Source organism: Glossina fuscipes, unplaced genomic scaffold (genome assembly GCF_014805625.2).
Source record: "Glossina fuscipes isolate IAEA_lab_2018 unplaced genomic scaffold, Yale_Gfus_2 1, whole genome shotgun sequence".
NCBI lineage: Eukaryota > Metazoa > Arthropoda > Insecta > Diptera > Glossinidae > Glossina > Glossina fuscipes.
The window spans coordinates 5470304-5491210 of record NW_023998415.1 but is presented as its reverse complement, the minus strand read 5'-3'; the positions used below and the strand labels follow the sequence as shown (position 1 = coordinate 5491210).

The 20907-nt window shown below is 33.8% G+C and overlaps 1 protein-coding gene across 2 annotated transcripts in view; it reads right to left on the bottom strand.

The window, feature by feature from the left end:
* Positions 1 to 269: 269 nt before the first annotated feature.
* LOC119632699 overlaps positions 270 to 20907 on the bottom strand; it is a 78258-nt gene continuing 57620 nt past the window's right edge. The window contains exons 21-28 of one of the 2 annotated variants that reach the window (XM_038025741.1): positions 19808 to 19921; positions 17684 to 17841; positions 16263 to 16396; positions 9782 to 9891; positions 3976 to 4145; positions 3668 to 3849; positions 3449 to 3573; positions 270 to 1454 (exon numbers count right to left, since the gene is read on the bottom strand). In XM_038025741.1, the coding sequence (XP_037881669.1) occupies positions 288 to 1454; positions 3449 to 3573; positions 3668 to 3849; positions 3976 to 4145; positions 9782 to 9891; positions 16263 to 16396; positions 17684 to 17841; positions 19808 to 19921 (2160 nt within the window). In that variant the 3' untranslated portion in view covers positions 270 to 287. The remainder of the gene's footprint in view (positions 1455 to 3448; positions 3574 to 3667; positions 3850 to 3975; positions 4146 to 9781; positions 9892 to 16262; positions 16397 to 17683; positions 17842 to 19807; positions 19922 to 20907) is intronic. The other variant, XM_038025742.1, reaches the window with a different exon arrangement.

The following is a 20907-nucleotide window of genomic DNA, read 5'->3' as shown; positions in this document are numbered from 1 at the left end:
ATATACGCATGTACATGCTATAATAATATGTGTTTGGTATTAGTTTTGTTCATAACATATATATTTTCTTTTACTTAAAAATTACATAAAATACCTGCACTTATCCCCTTGCAATGTGTTTCTTTTTATATTTTTTGGAATTTATTTTCTATTCGCAAAATTATTTACAAAATTATTGAAATGTATAATAAAAATATTTTATATATATATATATATATATATATCTCATAAATTCTTATACTATGGCTTAGAAATGTAGATTATTTGATTTAAGTACTCACCTCACTTCACTCTTTTGTACAGAATATTGAATTAATTTGTGCAGTGGGCGATGATTGTATAGAATTTTGCGATGAATTGTTAGTTATAATAATCATACTACGGCTATTGGGCAAAGGGTATAGTTTGTTGTTGACTTCTAAAGGACTAAGACTTTGAGAAGTTTTAAAACGTCTTTTTCGGCTTACCTTAAGCCATTTAGTGCAATCGTTGCCTCTAGCACTGTAAGCCAATAATCGTTGACCATCTAAGAGGAGATTATTATTTAACGGTGAGGGCAAACTGACGATAGTATGATCTTCGGTAATGGTTGCACTCATACTACTATTGATAGTTGTAACGATATTATTGGCATCTGACTTATGTTGTCGCCTTATATGCTCTTCCAATTTGTAATTGACTATTGTATCTTTCTTGTTGAAACTTTTACTGGTTTCTGATGAGCGCAAATTCAATTGTTGCTTACTATTCAAGTCCGATAAACTGATATTATTTTTAAGTAGAATTTCCAAATTCTCAATGGAATCGCGTAATTGCGTTGCCTTGTCGCTGTCGACGTTATCTCGTATGTCATCTAAAGCTGTACGAGGTACAAAGTTAACTTTACTGAAAACACTTGCTCCTTCGGAAGAGGTATTATCCACAGAGGTGGAATTGTTTTTTGCAAAGGTGGGTAGGGTGCCTACGGTCACTACACTGGAACTGTTGGATATACAGGGTGTCACAGAAATACCAGAAGAACTCACCGTAGTTCCAAACGATGAAGATATATTATGCTGCCGGCACAAAGATTTACGTCGTTCAGCCGTCACACTATTCATATTTGGATTAACATCGATGTCGGGTGATAGATCCTCGGATTCCGTAAATGTACTGCTAACCTGATTGGACATAGTTAATTCCGGTTCGGCATTTTGCTGTCTATCGTCAAGTAAATTTTTAGCTTTAGACTCATCAAATCTTACATTTTCTTCTTGAGTAACTTCAATCTTTAAAGTTTTTTCCTTTTCGGATTGCGAGTCGGCTATGACAATGGACTCCTTAACTTGATTCACCGCTGACTGCCCCTTAAGAAAATATGTTATCATCGTGCCTTTGCCTTTTACATTAATACTGCCGCGGCATGTCAAGTCGTAGCCACGTGGTTTTAGTATTTGATAAATTTCCTCAGTAACCTTTTCCAGAAGACGTAGAAATAGCAAAACGAAAACATTTTAAATCGAATCATAAAAATATTTTGCATACTAAAATAATAATAATAATAACATTTATAGAGACTAACGATAAAAACGCTTGATTGCTAACTTGAAAAAACCAATTTTTTTCTTCTCTTTTCGCACATTCTTTACCATTCTCACATATGTTTGCATATATGTATATATATATATACATATATATATATATATATATATATATATATATATATATATATATATCTATATATCCATATATTCATAAGTTTTACCGCTTGCTTCTTAAAGCACTTAAAGCATTGCTTCAAAACTTTCAATCATGCACCTATATTAGCAAAATAAATTCTTATGGTAGAAATTTGATTACAGTTCCTTTCAATGTTTTCTTAAGCGATCCTTAAAATTAAAAATAATCAGTAAATAAAAACAGATTTTACGCCCGTAATAAAAAAAACATATGAAAAGTAGCCAAGAAAGGAGAAACCAATAAAGTTTTCTCCATTGGCATAAAAACGAGAAATAACAATAATCGGAACATTATTTAGTGCGTAGTAGTACACTCAACCAAAAAAACAAACTGTCGAGTGATTTTCAGTGAATCCTTTTAATCCGACTAGCGGTGCAAACTATAAAATGGAATTTTTTTTTTTTTAGTCATTTTAAATGAAAACGAAACTTGAAAGCAATCAAAAAACTAAGTTGACCTCGTTTTAAGTATGTCCAGGCTTTTTATCAGTTAACTAAAATTCATTTCACAAGCGTTACTCACGCCATTCCAGTTCTGTCATCGTATACATCGCTGGGAAGTTCAATTTTAGTAATTTATGCTTTTTCAAAGTCGTTCGTAATCTTCAACTAGTCGCATAAAGTTTAAATTGCAAATCTCACCAACGCACTTACGTGCGGTCACAACAATCGCCTGTTAAGTCATAAAGGTAAGCCGGGAAAATTACGAACAAAATGTAACGACATAACCTCAAAACAAGCAAATGAGAGTAACTTGTAACAGCAAAGACCACTTAAAATATATATCTATAAACAATTCCATAATTCTATCTACTGCTAGATAATGTAATAAATATTTATTAAAGCCGCTTGAACTGGTGTATCTGAGTCCTCAGACATACTTCGCAGCGAAGAAAATGCAATCTCTCACTCTGAACTGAGTGCGTTTCTTCACTGTTTTTATATACTTCGGGTCAGAGAAGGCATATTTTTGTAAGTGCTTTGGAGATACGGAGCCGGAGACTAGTTATATTGGTCCATCGGTTTGTAAATTCCTTGTGATTTATTCAGTTAACCTGTCTATCTGTCATCTATTGTTGAACTGTTCAAGATCGCGAACTGAACTGAACAGAAGATGGATACAATGATATATATATACATATATATATAGAGCTGATGACTACAAATCAAAATTAAAAATAACTCCTTTCGCCACAAGCCAGGCGAAGGAATCTAATTATTAGCTGATGGTAGAAACTAATGCATAATTATACAGACTCACCAAGAATATCACAAAACTTAACACAAAACTACTTCCGATTGGTCAATTGACACGTTTGTCGTTAAAAATCAATTTGAATATTTGATAGGAAAGATTGTTGTTCACTTATTTTTTTGATCTATCTGTAGAAAACGAAAATTCTGATCGGCCTGAATGTCTAAACTGTTTTAACCATGTCCGTTATTCGTTTGTTCCGACCTACTAAGTGTACTCATGTCAAACTCATATAGTTTTTTTTTCATATGAATAATATCGTCTTTCGTCATTCACATGTAACTTAGGTTATACTGAAAACCGTGTAAAAAAAATTAAATCGCGTAAAAAAGTTTGAAAATTAAATAGTAAATAAATAAGATATTTTTTTTTTAACCCTTCAACTTGAACCTGATGAGAAATTTAAATCGCTGAACTTATTTTCCTTTTATGAACAACCATTTTAATGGCCCTACTGTAAATTCAGTCAACTTACCTGTATATGATCCACTAACCCAGTTGAATCCATGCGTGATGCAACATTTACGGCATTACCCCATATATCATATTGGGGTTTTCGAGCACCAATAACCCCCGCCACCACTGCTCCAATATTTATACCTGTAATACCAAGTAAATCAAAGAACAAAAAAATTTAATTTCCCTAATCATTTAAATATTGATTAGGTCATCATATCATCAGATGGAAACTTGCCGATTCTCAATCTAAAGTTATTGAATGAATGCATATTGACTTCTTCGATTTTATCGAATAACTGGAGACCGTAATCGGCCATAGCCGTAACATGACGATAATTAATTTGATCGCAAGTTTGTGCGGTGAGACCCGAAGCGGCCATATAAGTGGCTCCAGTGCTTTTAATTTTTTCAATGTACCTTCAAATAGGAATTAAAAAAAGAAAATATAAAAACAAAGCCAAATAAAAATATGAAAACTTACAAAAAGATATATGATGATAAAAAAAGAAAATAAGTAAATTTTACAATATTTTTATCACTTACCGAAAGCGATCCTCACTTAATAATTCATCAAAGTCGGCAATGATTTCGTTTAGCAAACGTAAACATTCGACGCCTTCGTTATTTGCTTCAAGTTCTACATAAAATTCGCTAAAATTAGGTATCGAAGCGAACAATATGCAGACGCTTTCGCATTGTTCATGATATAAATCCTGTTGGGAAAGTAGCGCCAGAGAATCGAACAGAATAGCCCCGTGCGTGTGCGAACATATAGGGAGGCGAAAGGAAAAATGACCAAGAATGTTATAAAATGCTTTATATCTTGGCATAGATAAGCGTAAGAAAATTAGTTGACGTCTTGTTATACTGGGATAGTTAGTTAACTTTTTGATTTCTATTTATTTTTTATTTGTTGTTGTTCTTGTTCTCTTTATCTTTAATTTTCTATTCTTTAGATTGTTTAAGAACATTTTACATTATTTTACTTTATTATTGTACCTATGGCAGACATTGTAATCCATTGTAAAAGGTCTTAATGGCTTCGAGGTTACATATGCGTCAATAAGTAAATAAAAATAAATAATAATAATTTACAAGAACTTGCGATAATTTTATAATGATTTGCTTTAACACATTTTATTGAAGCTGGTAAAAAAGCTTTACATAACTTGTCTCTCGGCTTTTCCTCTTATAAGAGCAATAAGCAATACTTCGAATTTCGATTGCAAAATAGTTGCCTTCGAATCTGCCGGTGTTAATTAAGAATATTACCCGCGGCCAAAAAGCCCAGTACATGGACAGAGCAACATGCTTAAATCGCTTGAGAAAATTAAATTAAAAATCGATCTGTCCCATGTTCTGTCTTCTGAGCGCTGCACATATAATACGTCCGTGCTACAAGTGACGTCAGCTGTAATGGGCAAGTCACGTTTTACTATCTTGACAAGTTATTCAGTTTAATGATAATTCTGTCTAAATTTTATTCTAACTTATTTTCCTATTTCAGTCGATTGCCACGCTTGCCGGCTTTATCAACTTTCTACTTTCTGCAACATTTGTTCATGAAGCGGTCGCCTCTTCTTGACCTGTGCTGGCAGGACCACAGTAGTCATATAATTATGGCTTGAATAATAGAGCGGGGCGGTACGATGCACACTGTTTCAGTTGAACGAAGTCGTTATCTCTGTATGTTACATAATACGTATATTTTAGTTTGATCCATGTATATATGTATATAGTTAACGTTTAGGTTTGTTTAAGTTTCCCAATAAATTTGAAAACTATCATGATCTCGAGAAATGTTCATGGATCCACTTCTAAGCGAATCCGTCTCCCCCCCTTGTTGTTAATGTTGCATATGTTTTTTACGCCCGCCATCGAAGTCTGGTAAAAAATGAATGCATCAACCTACTGGAAGCTTGGAGAACTCTTAAAATACATACATATTCTTGCTCGGCATCCAATTTTGAAGCGATTTCACTATGTCTGTCTATTCGTCCATCTGTCCCTTCGCCTTCTGGTCGCAACAATGAAGCTATCGTCTTCAAATTTAGCAGAAACTTTGGAAATTCCCGCACGCAGACTGCGCCTGACCAACACACAGTCAAAGTAACCGGTGATCCTACATAGACCACAAAAAAAAAAAAAAAATTGAGAAAAATCGACTATGCTCAGCCAACATTAATTAATATAATTCTTTTGTCAGATCATCTGTAATATGCGTAAAAAAAAGCTTCAAACGTTCTACAAGTATATGCGTTTTTGACCAACATCAATTACAGAGCCATTTTAAGCATGTCTATCTCTTTGCTTGCCTGTCTATGTGGATTTTTGTGTCAAATATCCGCCAAACATTGGAAACATTGGACAAAATGCCTCGGGAGAGTCACACTCACTGTATAAAATAAAATGAAAAAATCTCCGCTTTCGCAAGCATAATAATAATGGGATTTTTAGCCCGTTACGTGCAACCTAAGTTGGATAAAAAGTCAGCGAGAAATATAATCAAAAATTTCCTTGTGTATTTCATAAAAAACGGCTACGCCCTCTCAATTTTATAGAGTATCGAAATTTCAGTTTTTTATGTATACTTTCGTTTTAAAGAAAAGTACGGCGGATATAAAAGATTCGATCAGAGAGAGAGACAGAGAGAAAGACGAATATAATTATTTTACTTGTTATTCTTTGTTTTCTTTTATATGTCACATGAAGGCATTCATTATAAGCTCATAACGTCAAAACTAAGTTTTCATATCCATCCTTCATATCATTTTTTATTTGATACATGGAATGTAATATAAATAAAGTGTATGTAAGTATGTACATGTACGTATTGCCATTTAACTGAATCAAGTTGGTTCTCACGTATTGATTACTCGTTTAAAATGGTTGCAATCTTCCGGTAGAGTACATGTTCTACTATGTTGCAATTTGCTCGAATCAATCGTTGACCCGTCAAACGTTCACAAAAGTCATTATAAAGTTTTATCAAAATTCACATTCAGTTACAAGAATTTTACATCGCATCCAATATTTAACAAGATATTGAAAAGTTCGTTAAAAAAAAAGAACAGTAACGGATACGTATAAAAACGCAAGCAGAATTGATTGAGAGTGTGTACGTAAGTCATTGTAAAAACCCGAAATCATCATCAATCTGAATATGTGTACATCGTTTTGATTACGACAAAGAACACAAGAAACCCATCCGCCCACTCAACTATACAATTATTCAATTATCAAAAACGACGTCCTCTAATCGATGCTTCCATTAAAACAAATTATAAACATTTAGGCAAAGTCGAAGAGGATTTTTACGTGAAAAAAGAAAAAAAAAAAAAAAAAAAAATTCAACTTCGGCACCCTATGTTAGATAACTTAGATGTAGATTTATCCAATTTACTTTGTTAATCGTTTCAAGAAAGTCGCCATCACTATCAAGACAGGAAACTTAATTTAGCGAACCGTATAAATGTACAGACATTGTTCGCTTCACGTAAAATGATTTTAATGCAACAGTGAACGCTTAAAAAGATAAAGCATATAATGTGAGTAATGCTCTAACAAAGTCGAGAATTATTGTATATTGAGGATATGTGTGCGTTAGTCAAAAATATCAACAACTAAACGTGTCAACGATATTGAGCAAGGAGCAACCAAGTATCTAATTTTCGGTTTTCACCAATAAAGCTCGCTACAGAATACAAAAAATTATTTATTGAAAGTGTTGTCCTTCAGCAGCTGCAAGTTGTTGCCCTTTCTCCGAGACCATTCGTTCAACATATTTGACAAGTGTGGTGAGGACGACGACGGTTAGCAATAGATTGTCCTAGACGAGGAAAGTGCACCGGCGTGGCGCATCGTTATGCGCCAATATTACGCTTTTGAACCTCGTGTCCCATTCAGATCGTGTGTCAGTTTTTGTCAGTAGCGATGCCGTTTCATGTTTTCTCCTCATGTTCAGCGGTTCATAGTGCCCGAACTCTTCCTTGTCACTCTAAATGCAGAACGTTCTCTGTCTTCGTGCCGTCGATCGTTATCGTCAATTTTCACGGCAAATCCATGACTTATTACATTTTGAATGCTCGTAAGAGATCCATTTCCCATCGCCAGTGATAATTCGACGCATTAAAAACTTTTGTTCATGGCACAAATCTAAGAATTTCGGAAATTGTTTTTCAATTTTCCATCACCCCTCCCACCTCTCTCTCTTTCCCTCTCTCTCACTCAGGCTCTCTGTCACTCTTCTTTCCCTGTCTTATTTTCTCGTATCTTTCCCTCTCTCTCTCTCTCTCTCTCTCTCTCTCTCTCTCTTTCTTTCTTTCTCTCTCTCTCTCTCTCTCGCGCGCGCAAACCCCTTCCTCAGTAAAAGCGTGCAGGATTCATTTCCTTTCCCTTTCAGTTTTCCCATAGCATATGAATAAATGCTTAGGAATAACTTGGTAGGTCATGTGGCATTCCTCAATAATTTAAAAATAATGATGACACCCGTAGATCACTTAGTAACGCACATATTTCATTTTCCTTTTTCATCAAATAAACGTAAAAATTTTGGATAAGAAAAGAAAATCGTCTTTTTTCCTAATTATTGTATGTTTTTCTTTTGTTTCCGAATGTGAGAAGAAAAAAAAAAATTGTTTTTTTTTTTTTTGGATTGAAAATTTGGATATGCAATTAGGACCATTTAGTTGCAACATTATATCCGTTTGTTTTTGTTGTTCTTGTGAAATTCTCCTATGGGTAAGAAAAAAGAGCAAAATTTACCGAAAGCGACACAAAAGTTTCGAATTGACCATAAGAACAACTAGTGCGAGATTGAAATTGAATTTTGAAAATTTCATGATTCAATGATTGCCGTTGCTTATACGTAAATTACATCAACAATGACACAAATTCGGTCTAAAGTGTGCGACAAACAACACAAAGGCTGTAACATTCGTGGAAATGACATTCTCATGCCTAATGATACGAACTGTGGTGCACTTAGCAAAAAAACTTCTATTTCACATATGACGAGAAGAGAGACAGGGAGAGGTATGGAATTTTATTCGAATTTGCTCAAATTCAAACTGGAAACAGATAGTTTCATGGGCAAATTTAGTATTCAATAACTATTGTTAATGTTTATCTTTCGTGCACATTACAGGCACAGGTGCACGAACACGCATTTCGGTAAGTAAGCCTGGCATGTTTTTTTCTTCTTTTTTACTTCGCCCACGTTTCGATTACATTCATTAATTATATATTATTGGGAAAATTTGTAATCAGCTTAAATTTTAACGTTTTTTATTTATTTTTTTGCTTCCTTAAATGAACTACATTCAATTGTGTATTAGTTTGTCTGGAAATTTCTTGCTTTTTTCACTTTTCCTTATATAAGAAACAAATTTGCTGCTTTCCATGAATCAAGTTTTCTACAATCTCACACATTGTTATATGGCCACCAGCTTCAATTATCAACTTCAGTTGGTTGCTTATCATCGATGGTATTTCGCCTGTCAACGGTAACGCGATAAAGCCGTCACTGCTTATGCGCTCACATGGATCTTTCACGTCTTACTTACATCCCATTACTACAACATAAAAGTCAATCGCTTTCAGAATATATATAAGCCTGCTAATCGTAATTATCTGTCTAACTACCTGAAAAGACCAATTTTATCCTGATGTCGGGAAAAAACCGCAAGAAATTTCCAACCTACCTAATATTAATAAATTCAAATGCTGAATATGAATACCGTATAAAGATAAAAAAAAAAAAAAAATTGATTGAAAAAATGATTTAATTTAGTAAAACATATTCCCTCAAGACCTCGACACCATCCATAAGGTTAACCGTAGAATGGAACAAGTATAAAAAGAATAAGTTGCTTTTCTCACGGTTTCCATATTTATTTATTTATTTTCTTTTCTCTTAATTATTCCAAATTAATTAAAGTATATTGTCCGTCCATTTTAATCGATGCACACTCTATAAATTGTGCCTGTAATGTTAGTAGTAAAGGAAGGAAAATCGGATTATTTTGAAAACCACCCCGGCGACGATGCCGACAAGCTAGAACTCAATAACTTCACTGTGCTCTAATTTCACTTCTGTATTACATCTTGGCCCTATATTACATAAAGTTGCCCGCCCACATATGAAATCCGGAAACTTAGTAGTGCATCTAGTGCAAATGTAAGTTAAAAGAATTCAATTAATTTTGAATACTTTTTCAATTTCCCTTTAGAGAATCGTATTAGTTCTATGAGGGCAAGAATGAAGAGTTTTTAGAACAGAGACACAATCCTTAATAAGAAATTTATCAAATTTTATAATAAATTTGGTTACGTTGGCTTGTATACTTACATCAATATTTTTGTCGCGACTAAGAAAATGTTCAGCTACATGCACTGGCAAGATGTTCTCTAATAGTTTGCGATTATAAGCCTGCAAGTGTTCCATATCTTCTTTCTCCTCTGAATCGCCGCAAGAAAAAAAACAAAAACAAAAGCAAAAAAAAAAAAAGAATTTATTCTGTTAACATAAACACCCAAGCATAGGACGAAACATGGCTGCGTTCGAGTCTGCTACCTTCCCCACATACAATGTGATAATTGTCGAATTTAAGCCGAATTGAGAGTGTGCTTGCTCCGACTTCCTTATTGCAATTCCATTAAACCTTTTAATTCATTTAACCATACGATCGTATGATTGTTCGTTAATTAACATCATTTAATTTTGTTTTGTTAAAAACGAGTATCGTTCTTTTTTTGCTCATTTTAAAATATCTTGATCGCGTCGAATTACGAAATCGTGTATCTGCCTCTTGACATGGATTCCACAAAATATAGGGAGTCCCAAAATGCACGCACGATGAATGAATCGGCCGCCAGTTATGCGGGAGAGTGTTATAAAAAAAAATGTTAACAGATGACAGTTTAGGGCTAGTAAAACGCGAGAGCATTATAGGGCAGAGCAACGCTTTTTCATTGCTGAAAATTGTTTAAAAAATAATGACATTTCATGCAAAAAGTATGGTCACCTTGACGGCTTGTGATTGTCGAAAAACGAATGCATCCCCAATATGTCACTGTTTGGTGTGGATTTTAGGCTGAAACTATCATTGCATCGTAGTTCTTTGAAAATGAGACTGACCAAGCGACGGCGATTGCTGCTCGACAATGCACGATAATCCGGTTATTTCCGCCTAAATTACCTGAGATTGACGTGAAGCATATCGGGTTTTAACCATACGGCGCCGCCTGCCGTGCATCCCGTAAAACAATTCAAGTAGTGAGTGAACGAGACATTCGAGTCGGTCGGGCACTGGTCTCCCGTTTCGGTGGCCAGAGTTGGCCCCCTAAATGATGTGATTTAGTACCACTGGATTTCTTTCTTTCTATAGGGTTATTTGAAATCAACCCGACTATTAAGGGAGGGGAAACGACACTGCGTCAACGAAATTCATCCACATTTACGTAAAAGAGTCTTGACGTGCATGTATGTCAGGAAAGCGGTAGAGACCGTTTGCCACACATAACTTTATTTTGTATGTATTATGATTAAATAAACAACTTGCAATTAAGCAAAAAAAAAAAACTGTTTTCTATTTAATCCCAATCGGGCGTAAATTTTGGGACATCCTAAACAATCTTTCGAATCAGAGCAGAATTATTTTACATAATTGCAAACAATTGCAAGCTTTATCGCTTTTGCTAAAATATAAAAGAAAATAGAATAAAAAAAAACAAAAAAAAAAAGGAATCTGAGTAGCCGAGTAGACAAAGGATCTCGTGGTTTCAAATGTCGTGGTTTCAAACCCCAAGTGCGATAAAGGCTTTAATAAGGCCGATAGATGCAGATGCAGATGCCTGCATGAACCGATTCAAATTCAAGATTTGCCGCAAGATCTTCACTTCTTCACTCGCAAAAAGGAAATTAAATTCTGTCGTATTTTCCTAGAGTGCTGTCGAATCTGTATGAAAAAAGCAAGAGGCGCTATAATGTTTACATTATTAAATCGGAAAGATCTGCATTTTTAATATATAAGCAGCATATTAAGCCTAAATTGATCCCCTATACCCTTTTTGCCTGTCGTAAGTCTTGGCCTTTTCCAAACGTTGTAATATAGTGCATGAGTTTTAATAAGATGACCCCCATGCATTAGTACAACCAGGTATAGGTCACAGGCAAAAATTCATGGTTAAACCAAGGCGTAGCATATACATCGATTGCCAAAGCGAATCAGTTTGGCAGAAGATTTTGAAATCTCAAATCTCTTTGCGGAATACTTCCGACAGAACTTTTCAACTGCTACTTTTGATTTATCAGCAAACTATCCATATCCGATTTCTAATTTGATTTCAATTCCTACTTTGTTATATCTGAAAATGATGTTTTTGAAGGATTGAGCTCTCTAATATATAATTGTTCGCCTGGACCTGATGGAATCCCCTCATGTGTACTTATATCTCGTGCTGGCGAGCTATGTGGTGTTATCTCAAAGATTTTTAACAAGTCCTTGAATTTTGGGTGTTTTCGCTTTGTGTTGGAAGACTTGTATCCTTATTCCTATTCACAAAAGTGGTAGTAGACAACTTGCAGAGAACTGCAGAGGCATTGCCAAGTTGAATCTCTTGTCTAAACTATTCGAGCAAATTGCGGCGCAGCATATAGGCTTTTCCATGAAATCGCATACCTCTTCTCTCCAACATGGTTTTCGAAAGGGAAGATCTACGGTCACCAATCTGTTAGAGTTTACTTCTCATGTTTTCAAGGCTTTTTCTAGTGGCAAAGCGTTTCATTTGGTTAACCATAGACTACTTATCTTTAAGCTTCAAGTCTCTGGCTTACCTATCTTTTTAGTGGAATGATTAAGCTATTATCTGCATGGTAGATCATTCAGGGTTTGGTTTAACCTCATTACCTCGAATGAATTCCCTGTGACGTCTGGCGTACCTCAAGGTAGCCACTTAGGTCCCATTTAATCCAGGCGCATTAAATCCAGGCGGATCTTAATGTACGCTGATGATGTGAAACTGTTTTCTTCCTTTTCCTTGAAATCGCAATTGTTTCACCTTCAAGTTGACTTAAATAATTTGGTTAAATTGTGCTCGTTAAATTTTGTGAAATAAAATCTAAAAAAAGTGAAGCTTTCTTTCTCAAGGAAGTCATTCAATGCTAATTATTTCATTGACTCACACAAGTTAGAAAAAGTAGATTCGTTCATCGATTTAGATTCTAATCGATTAAAGATTACGGTTCAAATTGCACATTGAACTCTCTTTAAGTCAAGCTAGGTCCGCGCTATGTTTCATTAAATTCTAGACCAAAGGCTTAAGGATACTTACATTAGGGTATACATGTGCTTAATTAGAACAATACTTGAGTAAGTCTCTATTATATAGTCTCTTATAGGTGTTATGTAGGTTCAATTGAATCCGTTCAAAAGCCCTTAGAAATTTGGATTAAGAAACCCTTGCATATCTGCCTCCTTATGAAAATAGATTGCTTCCTGATCCCTTAGAATTACTTGAAAAACTTGGATTTATTCTTCATTACTTCTTAATTAAAGTAATACATGATATTCTCGATTCGCTCATATTGGCGGGATAAACTTTAATGTCTCTAACTGTTTTTCTAGGAAGTTTATCTGAGATGAATCAATGTAAATATAATTATGAGCTGTTCAATCCGTTCAGAGTGATTTGCAGAAACATAACCGATGCCTATCATTTAATCTCAACATCGGGCTCTTCAAAGTCTATCAAAACAACTATGCCTAACATGCGCGAACCATGTGACTATGATTCAAAAATTGACTTGCGTTGTCTACTGCTATCGGTTGCCAAGCTTTCGCAATTTTCCAAAGACTTGGGGTTTCACTTGCAAGTTAGATCTACATTGGTTGTGTGGGTGTCCGACTCTGCTAGCTGTGTACAAGCTTGTTTTGTTTTTTTTTACTTCACTCTTATTTATTTATAGATTAATTGCTTTTTTTCTTTACTTTTCGTCATATACTTTATACTAGATTTTAATAATAATTAGATTTACTTCAGTCAATTGAATTTGGCTGTTGACTTATTTTAGTTGAGTCAGCCGTGTGTAGGTAAATAAATAAATAAGAAAAATAAATAAAACTAAAATGGGTATTATATCTTTCTTTCTCAAGAAGGAGGTCGTTCATTACTCAGTATTTCATTGATTCGCACACGTTGGGGGACGTCGACTCGTTCACAGATTTAGGCGTTCTATTTGGTTATAGGTTACGTTTCAATTTGTATATTGAGATCTCGTTAAGCAAAGCTAGGGCCGCGCTTGGTTTTATAAAGAAGTGGTCCAAAGAGCTTGATGATCCTTATATTACGAAAAGGCTTTACATGTGTTTGCTTAGACCTATACTTGAGGATGCCTCTGTTGTGTGGTCTCCTTCATATAGGTGCTATGTAGATTCAATTGAATCTGTTCAAAAGCAATTCTTGATGTTTGCCCTTAGAAATTTGGGTTGGGGCCAAATTGCCCCTCTTCCACCCTATGAAAATTCCTTCGTAATCAAATTAATAAATGGTACAATTGACTCGCCCGCATTACTTCGTGAGATAGGCTTTAATGTCCCTAACCGCTTCTCTAGGCACTTTATCTTGATAAAGCTTAGTCAATCCAAATATAATTACGAACTGTTTAACCCGCTCAGAGTTGTTTGCAAGAACCTTGATGACGTCTAACGCTTATTCTCATTAACGGACACTTTAAAGTCCATTAAAGCAACATTGCTTAATACGCCCGATTTGCCTATGTCGTACTTGAACTAACTTTTAAAATTTAAAAGTCATTATGAGTCGAAAATGAATTATTGTTAACTATTATCGGTAGCCAAGCGTATGCATGTTTGCGATAACTTAGGTGTTCACTTGCAATTTGGTCCTGTACCGGTTGTGGGTGTGGCTCTGCGCTAGTTATGTACATGCTTTTTTTCAGTTTTTTCCTTCTTATTTGTTTTATTGCACTTATACTAAGCTTTAATATTAATTAACATAAAATTTACTTTAAGAGTCAATTGAACTCGACTGCCAATTTGTTTTAGTTGAGTTTCGTGTATAAGTGGAATAAATAAATAAATAAATAAATAACACACTGTGTTTATTGGAGACGAAATTTAGGCGTTTATTATGAACTGTTAAACTGTGATTACGAAATGCTACCAACAAAAGTCGATCGAATTGAATCGCTCGCTGTTCAAAAAATTACCAAAAATATCAAAAAAACCCCAACTTCACAAAGGGTTGTTTCTTAAAACACGGCATCTATTCACCCATCCATGCGTTCATGCGGCAAAATGGGTGCACGATACACACACATTGAAACTGTTAGTCCATATGGGTTACTCAGCAGACTGAAATCCTTCCGATCATCAATCCTTCCGATTGTTCGCTCACAGAGGATTAGAATAAGACAAGTTTTACTGGCATTGTTCCCAAAAATGGACCGGGAGCTCTGGCACGTACGTTGAACAATTAATTTTTATTGCTCTTCTGCACTTAAAGGGTTTTACTGTTATGGCTTATTTCTCATTAGAATCCTTATGCGAGATGGCACCAAAAAAATAGACCTACGCGGCCCCAATTCTGTAAGGTTAGTTTTTATGATAAATTGTTTCTATGAACGAATCTTCATCAAGTAGTATTGAAAGTTACTTCTTTTTACTATATATAAAAATTTAGTTTCTTGTTGCGTGGCAAAAGGCGTGGCAAAAAATTGCCCCTTTCGATCCAAAGTTTTCACACCAATTTAGAATAGCGAAAGAATATTACTAAGCGATTCCAAAAATCACACTACATGACGGCTTACTAATATAAGACGTTGTATAGATATGGGTTGGAAAAGTGGTCCGATACGAATGGTATTCAGTCGTGTATAATAAACATCAGATGACTGGGGGGACAGATTGACATACATACTTAGCTTAGCTTTGGTATAAAAAAAGATGGGCCTATCTCAAGTCCTTTTTTAAATGTTACATACGCCTGCATAAACTTGATACACACGCTACCAAATAATTGCTGCAATGGATATAAAACGATTACTGTTAGGTAAAACCTTTTAAAGAGCTGTCATATAACTAAAGTTTACTTTTACTTGTCAAACTTCAAAAGCACTTACGTAAGCCAAATATATTAAAAAAAAAAATTTTTTATATAAATGTTATTAAACAGGGAAAAAATCATATGAAATGTTTTTGTTATAACAAAGTCTTGTCAAAGCTCCTTCCATACATTCTAACGAATAGTATTTCGGATTTCATGTCATATCACTTCAGTCATATACAGAAACTTTAAACATAATATTTTCATTTTAAATGAAATAATGTTCGCTTAACATATTGTTTATCGATGCTACAGCTAGCTATGCTGTACTTTTAATATTGATCACAATTCGAAATACTGAGGAGCCCGAACATTTTAAGGTTACATTGAAAAAATGTTTGCATTTTTGCATTCGCACGAATTACCCAACGATTCGGAATGTCTTACTGTTAAGTAGAAAAATTTTGGAATTTTTCTTAATGAACTTTACATTTTTATAATTAATGATGTGAATGGGTGAATGAATGAGTGAATGAATGAATGCTCAAGAAAAAAAATGAACGTGAATATGACAAGTTCAAGTGGATTATAAATTTTTGAATTGATTTGTCGGATCTTACTATGGTTTTTGTGCAAGGCCAAGCTAAAGGATAGCGCATGTTTCGGCTTAACTCATAAATAATATTTTGTTGGCTTCGATTTGAGTTTTTTTTCTTTTTTTTTTTACAATCTTTTAGTGACTTCGCCCGCTGACATTGACTTACCAGTTGCTTGTAACTTCCATATAAAGTCTAAGCGATAGGTGGCCTCAGTCTGGTGGCTATGAAAAATCAATGTCAACATAAATGCAAAAAGAAATATTGAGTCAATTATGTAACGCAGCAGTGCCTCTTCGTTGCTGAGTTCGGTAAAGGTCGGCGGAATGTGAAAGTAAAACGTAACCAAATCGTTTTATTTGAAATGATTAGTTAGTTATGGTTATTTGCATCGACCAATTATTTAGTACGCCATCGCCATTCATTCGCCAAAGTATTGCATTGGTTAAGTAGTTCGTGTTCATGTTCGTTAAGAGTGCCATTCATGTTCAACAATTAAACGAATTAATTGAAAAGAATTGAAAGAAAAAAAGAAAAAAAAAAAAACAAAATGAAATTATTATTTATTTAGATTTTTTATGCACAACATTAAATCATATTAAAATTACACTTATTTTCCTTTGCTTATTTTCTTTGCGCTCTATGCTGTAGACTGTACGTGTACTCATACCTATATTACAGAAAATGTATAATTGCAGGGAAAATTGCTTGATTGAAGAAATTTGACTTGAAAACAACCCTTTAAATAGTAATGGACGGGGCAAAGGTTAATAATGAGTTAATGAACATGCACCCTACACCTGCAGCTTGAACTCAAACTTAAGGTTAGATTCCGATAGATAAACGTACAAAATTTTGCAGAGTACGTCCCTCCGTCTCCGTTTATCCATTGTAGATTGCTTTTTTTCGCTGCGAGTAACCGATTAAAAGTGCGAATATCTATAATCGAAAGACATATAAAATATACTATCTTGGCATTCAAGTGATCAAGCTTAGATAGCTTGCGCTCCAAATAGCTTGAAGAACGAAAAAATTTCACTGAAAAATGCTAAACTTCCAATATATCTCATTACGATGGGAAATCTTATCACAGCTGTGCTGATTAATGCGACCAAACTGGTGAAGAATCTTTAGTAAAGTTTAGAAGATAGCTTTCATGTCACATGACTTCCTTCTTCCTTCCTAAACCTTCTTTCTCAAAAGATTTTCTCATTATAAAGTCCGGTCATTCACTCGTTCAAACTAGCTCGCTATTCACGGCTCATTCGATATATCTTAACGATTACTATCTTATGCTCTCTTCTTTAGCTCGTTAATAACTTAAATTTTCTTCATGACTTTTACATAAAAAGTTATTTTTTTTTTTTAAATTTTTTCCTCTTTCATTATCATGATATAAGCTCTTGGCATCTCGATTTTCGTATAAATAATTAACTTTCCTTATCATGATTGTTTTCCTTTTTATTAAATTTCTCAATTTCTGATCCGGTTCTTCTTCCTCCGTTACTTAATTATGCTCTCATATTATCTTTACAATTATTATAATTTGCATATGAACGATTGATTGTTAATAATAAGGAGATACTTACAGCAACGTTAATCGAATTTCTTTGCGCGCAAGTAAATACATTGAGGAACTTATATAGAATGCTGCGGCCAACACAAGTAAAATTAACTTTAATAATATACGCAAAACTTGATAAGTTGCACAGGTCATCATCGACAATAGGGTTAACAGCAAGAATGTCTGTTTGAAAGAAGTTAAAAAAACCGTTTAAAATATGGGTAAAAGAAAAATCTATATAAAAAGTTTGTACTTGGGAAAAAGTAAACAGTGCCGAGCAAAAAAAAAAAAAAAAAATTAATGAATAAAATAAAATTTTCGAAATCTTCGAAACTTAAAATAATAAAAACCATTTTCTTTAGAGTTAAAAAACTAACCTATAAGAGTAGTATTCCAAGTCTCGACTGAAAGTGAAACATTATTCAATCTCTTGCCGAGAGCAGAAATTTCTAGTAAGGAAAATTTTTATGGAAAATCTTTTATGATGTACATAGAATACTTCCTACACGCCTTAGCGCAAAATTCAAACTCAATTAAAAATCTACTTTAGTACACACACATTCATTGAGTTTAATAAAATAGCTGAGAGGATGTTAGTTTATCACTGTAAATTTTAACGTTACTTAGCAAAGTAATGGCAACTAATTTTTCTTCGTTTATAATGAAAACCTTTAGTTCAATATCGATTTTTTAAACGATAATAATCTAAACGTGGATAAGTTTTGTTTATAAGAACCCCAGAAAAACAAAGGAATAATGGGAGCTCACATAGTAATCTGTAAGCGTAAGAGTATTGCAACATAAACATGAAACTCTCATCAAAATTATCAAAATCATAATATCGAACTATAATGGAGTAGCTCTGGCAATAACTCTTCATCATCATAAATCCTTTAAAAAGGCAAAATTCTTCAACTTGCAGACGCCACGGTCTATCGCTCCAATATATTATTTGTTTTAACTATTGGCTGCTACGTAAGAGAAGAGCGTTGAAAAATGGAGAAGCAAAAATAAGGGAAGAAGAAAGAAGATAGTTTAGTAAAGGTGAAGAGAAAAAAGAAAGGAAAGACAAGAAGATGATAAAAAAGAACAGACGAAAAGCAAAGAAAAGAAAAGAAAAGAAAAGAAAAAAATGAAAAGAATAGAAAAGAAAAGACAAGAAAAGAAAAGAAAGGAAAAGAAAAAAAAAGAAAAGAATAGAAAAGGAAAGAAAAGAAAGAAGAAAAAGAGAATCAACCGCAAGGAAAAGAAGAAAAGAAAAGCAAAGCAAAGTAAAGAAAAGAAAAGAAAAGAAAGGAAGATAATGCAATAGAAAATAAAAGAAGAAAATAAAAGAAAATGAAAGGAATTAGAAAACAGAAGGGAAGAGAAAAGAAACGTTCCGAAGAAGAGGCAGTGGAAAAGGAGAGTGAGAGTTTCTGTGACAATTTCCCATTAAGAATTTGATTTAGTTAAGACTACTCATGTTATCTTCGCACATCTGGGCGACTGCGCCTGCGTCTGAGTTATTATATTCATTGAAAAGCGGCTGTAGCATGACCGTATAGACTACTAAGTCAGGTGAGTTCAAATCTCAACGCGGTTGACCGTACTAGGGTCACTCTACCCCCTGTCTTGTTCCTCACTTCTTTCTGATCGTCACCGTGTTGCATATAGAGGCTAATCCCCTGAATGATTGGTCATATTGAAAAGCAAAAAAAAAAAAAAATAAAACTTCAACAGAAAATATAACATTTGAACAAATACAAAGAAAGTGAAATGAGACCTAGTGAAATCCATTTAGAACAAAAAGCGGAAACAAAAAAGAAAAAATTAAAAAATTAATTAAAACTAAAGAAAAATATAAAAAAAATTTCAATTAAATATAAAACTATTTATTATTTAATGGTTTATCGAAAGATTTATTCGCTCTTACATTTAAAGCTAAATAATAATCACAGAAATAGCTTTTGTTCGGTTCATCGTCGTCGGTGGGTGTGTTTAATAGTAAATTGGATGATAACGATGATGACGACGATGATGATGATGATGATGATGATGATGATGATGACAATGTTAGTTTTGCGCTTGATTCCATAAGCGGTTCGTCGAAGAATGTTAAAATCTTTTTCACTGCCGACTGCTGCAGTTGTTCTCCGATATAATTTACCTCGGGCAGAGTAGTTATGTTCATGCTATCGTTTTCCTCTTGTTCAACTATTGTGTATACCTTAGCAGAACTTGCAATTAGTTGGTTGGCGTTATTTAAAAAAATCTCTTGTATCTGTAAAGAAAGAGATGAAAACAAAAAGAACACAAAATAATGATAACAAACGAGACGAGAGAAGACGCACGTTCGCAACTATTCACGTCACACACCGAATCTACGACGAAAAGATTTTTGCAAACAAATATATTCACTTGAAGTTAACGATTGAATCCTCATATCAAATTTGATACGCTTTTTGCTTACAATACATCTCACTTCTCTTTGTTAGAGATGTGAAATTCAACGTAAATAATTCTATTCATACAAATTAAAATTAACGCGCATCTTATAGATCGTAGAAGTAAACGATTAAAATTTTCAAATAAACGATATTTGCACAATAAATATCAAATATCATATTTAATTGGACATTTTGTTCATTCTCGTCATATTCAATTTAAAAATCAGTTCGCAATCTTATCATTTCTATTCTCACCTTTTCTCACAAATTTTCTTTGAAAATATTTATTTCCTTTTCTGTTATAATAAAAGAATTGCAATGTTATGAATTTGTGTCATTGTGAACTTTACGCGACAACAATACAAATAATAGAGTCTTTATCATATACATGAGAGCATATATACGCTCCCATGTATCTTTTGTTAAAGGAATTCTTTTAATATCTTAAACATTTCTGAAAATAATCCTTTTCAAAGTAATCGTGTTAAGAACTTTCTCTTCTTTAGAAATGGAAACTTTTCAAATTGCATTTTCTCTCGCTTTTAATTTTGTTTGATATGTAAATTTCAAATAAAGTTATGTGCATAAGCAATAGAGTAAACAAGTAAGGAAACTATATTCAACTTTGACCGAAACTTTGACACCCGTTACTTAAAAAGCATACAAAAGTAAATCGCACACTAACGGAAACGTTGCCATGTATGATTTTAAAGAATATACATATATATTCAAATAAAACTTCAGACATAGATGCATGTGTGTGTAAGGGCGCATCTCTGTTCATGATAAAAAGATTTCAAATTATGCGGATTTTTTAAAA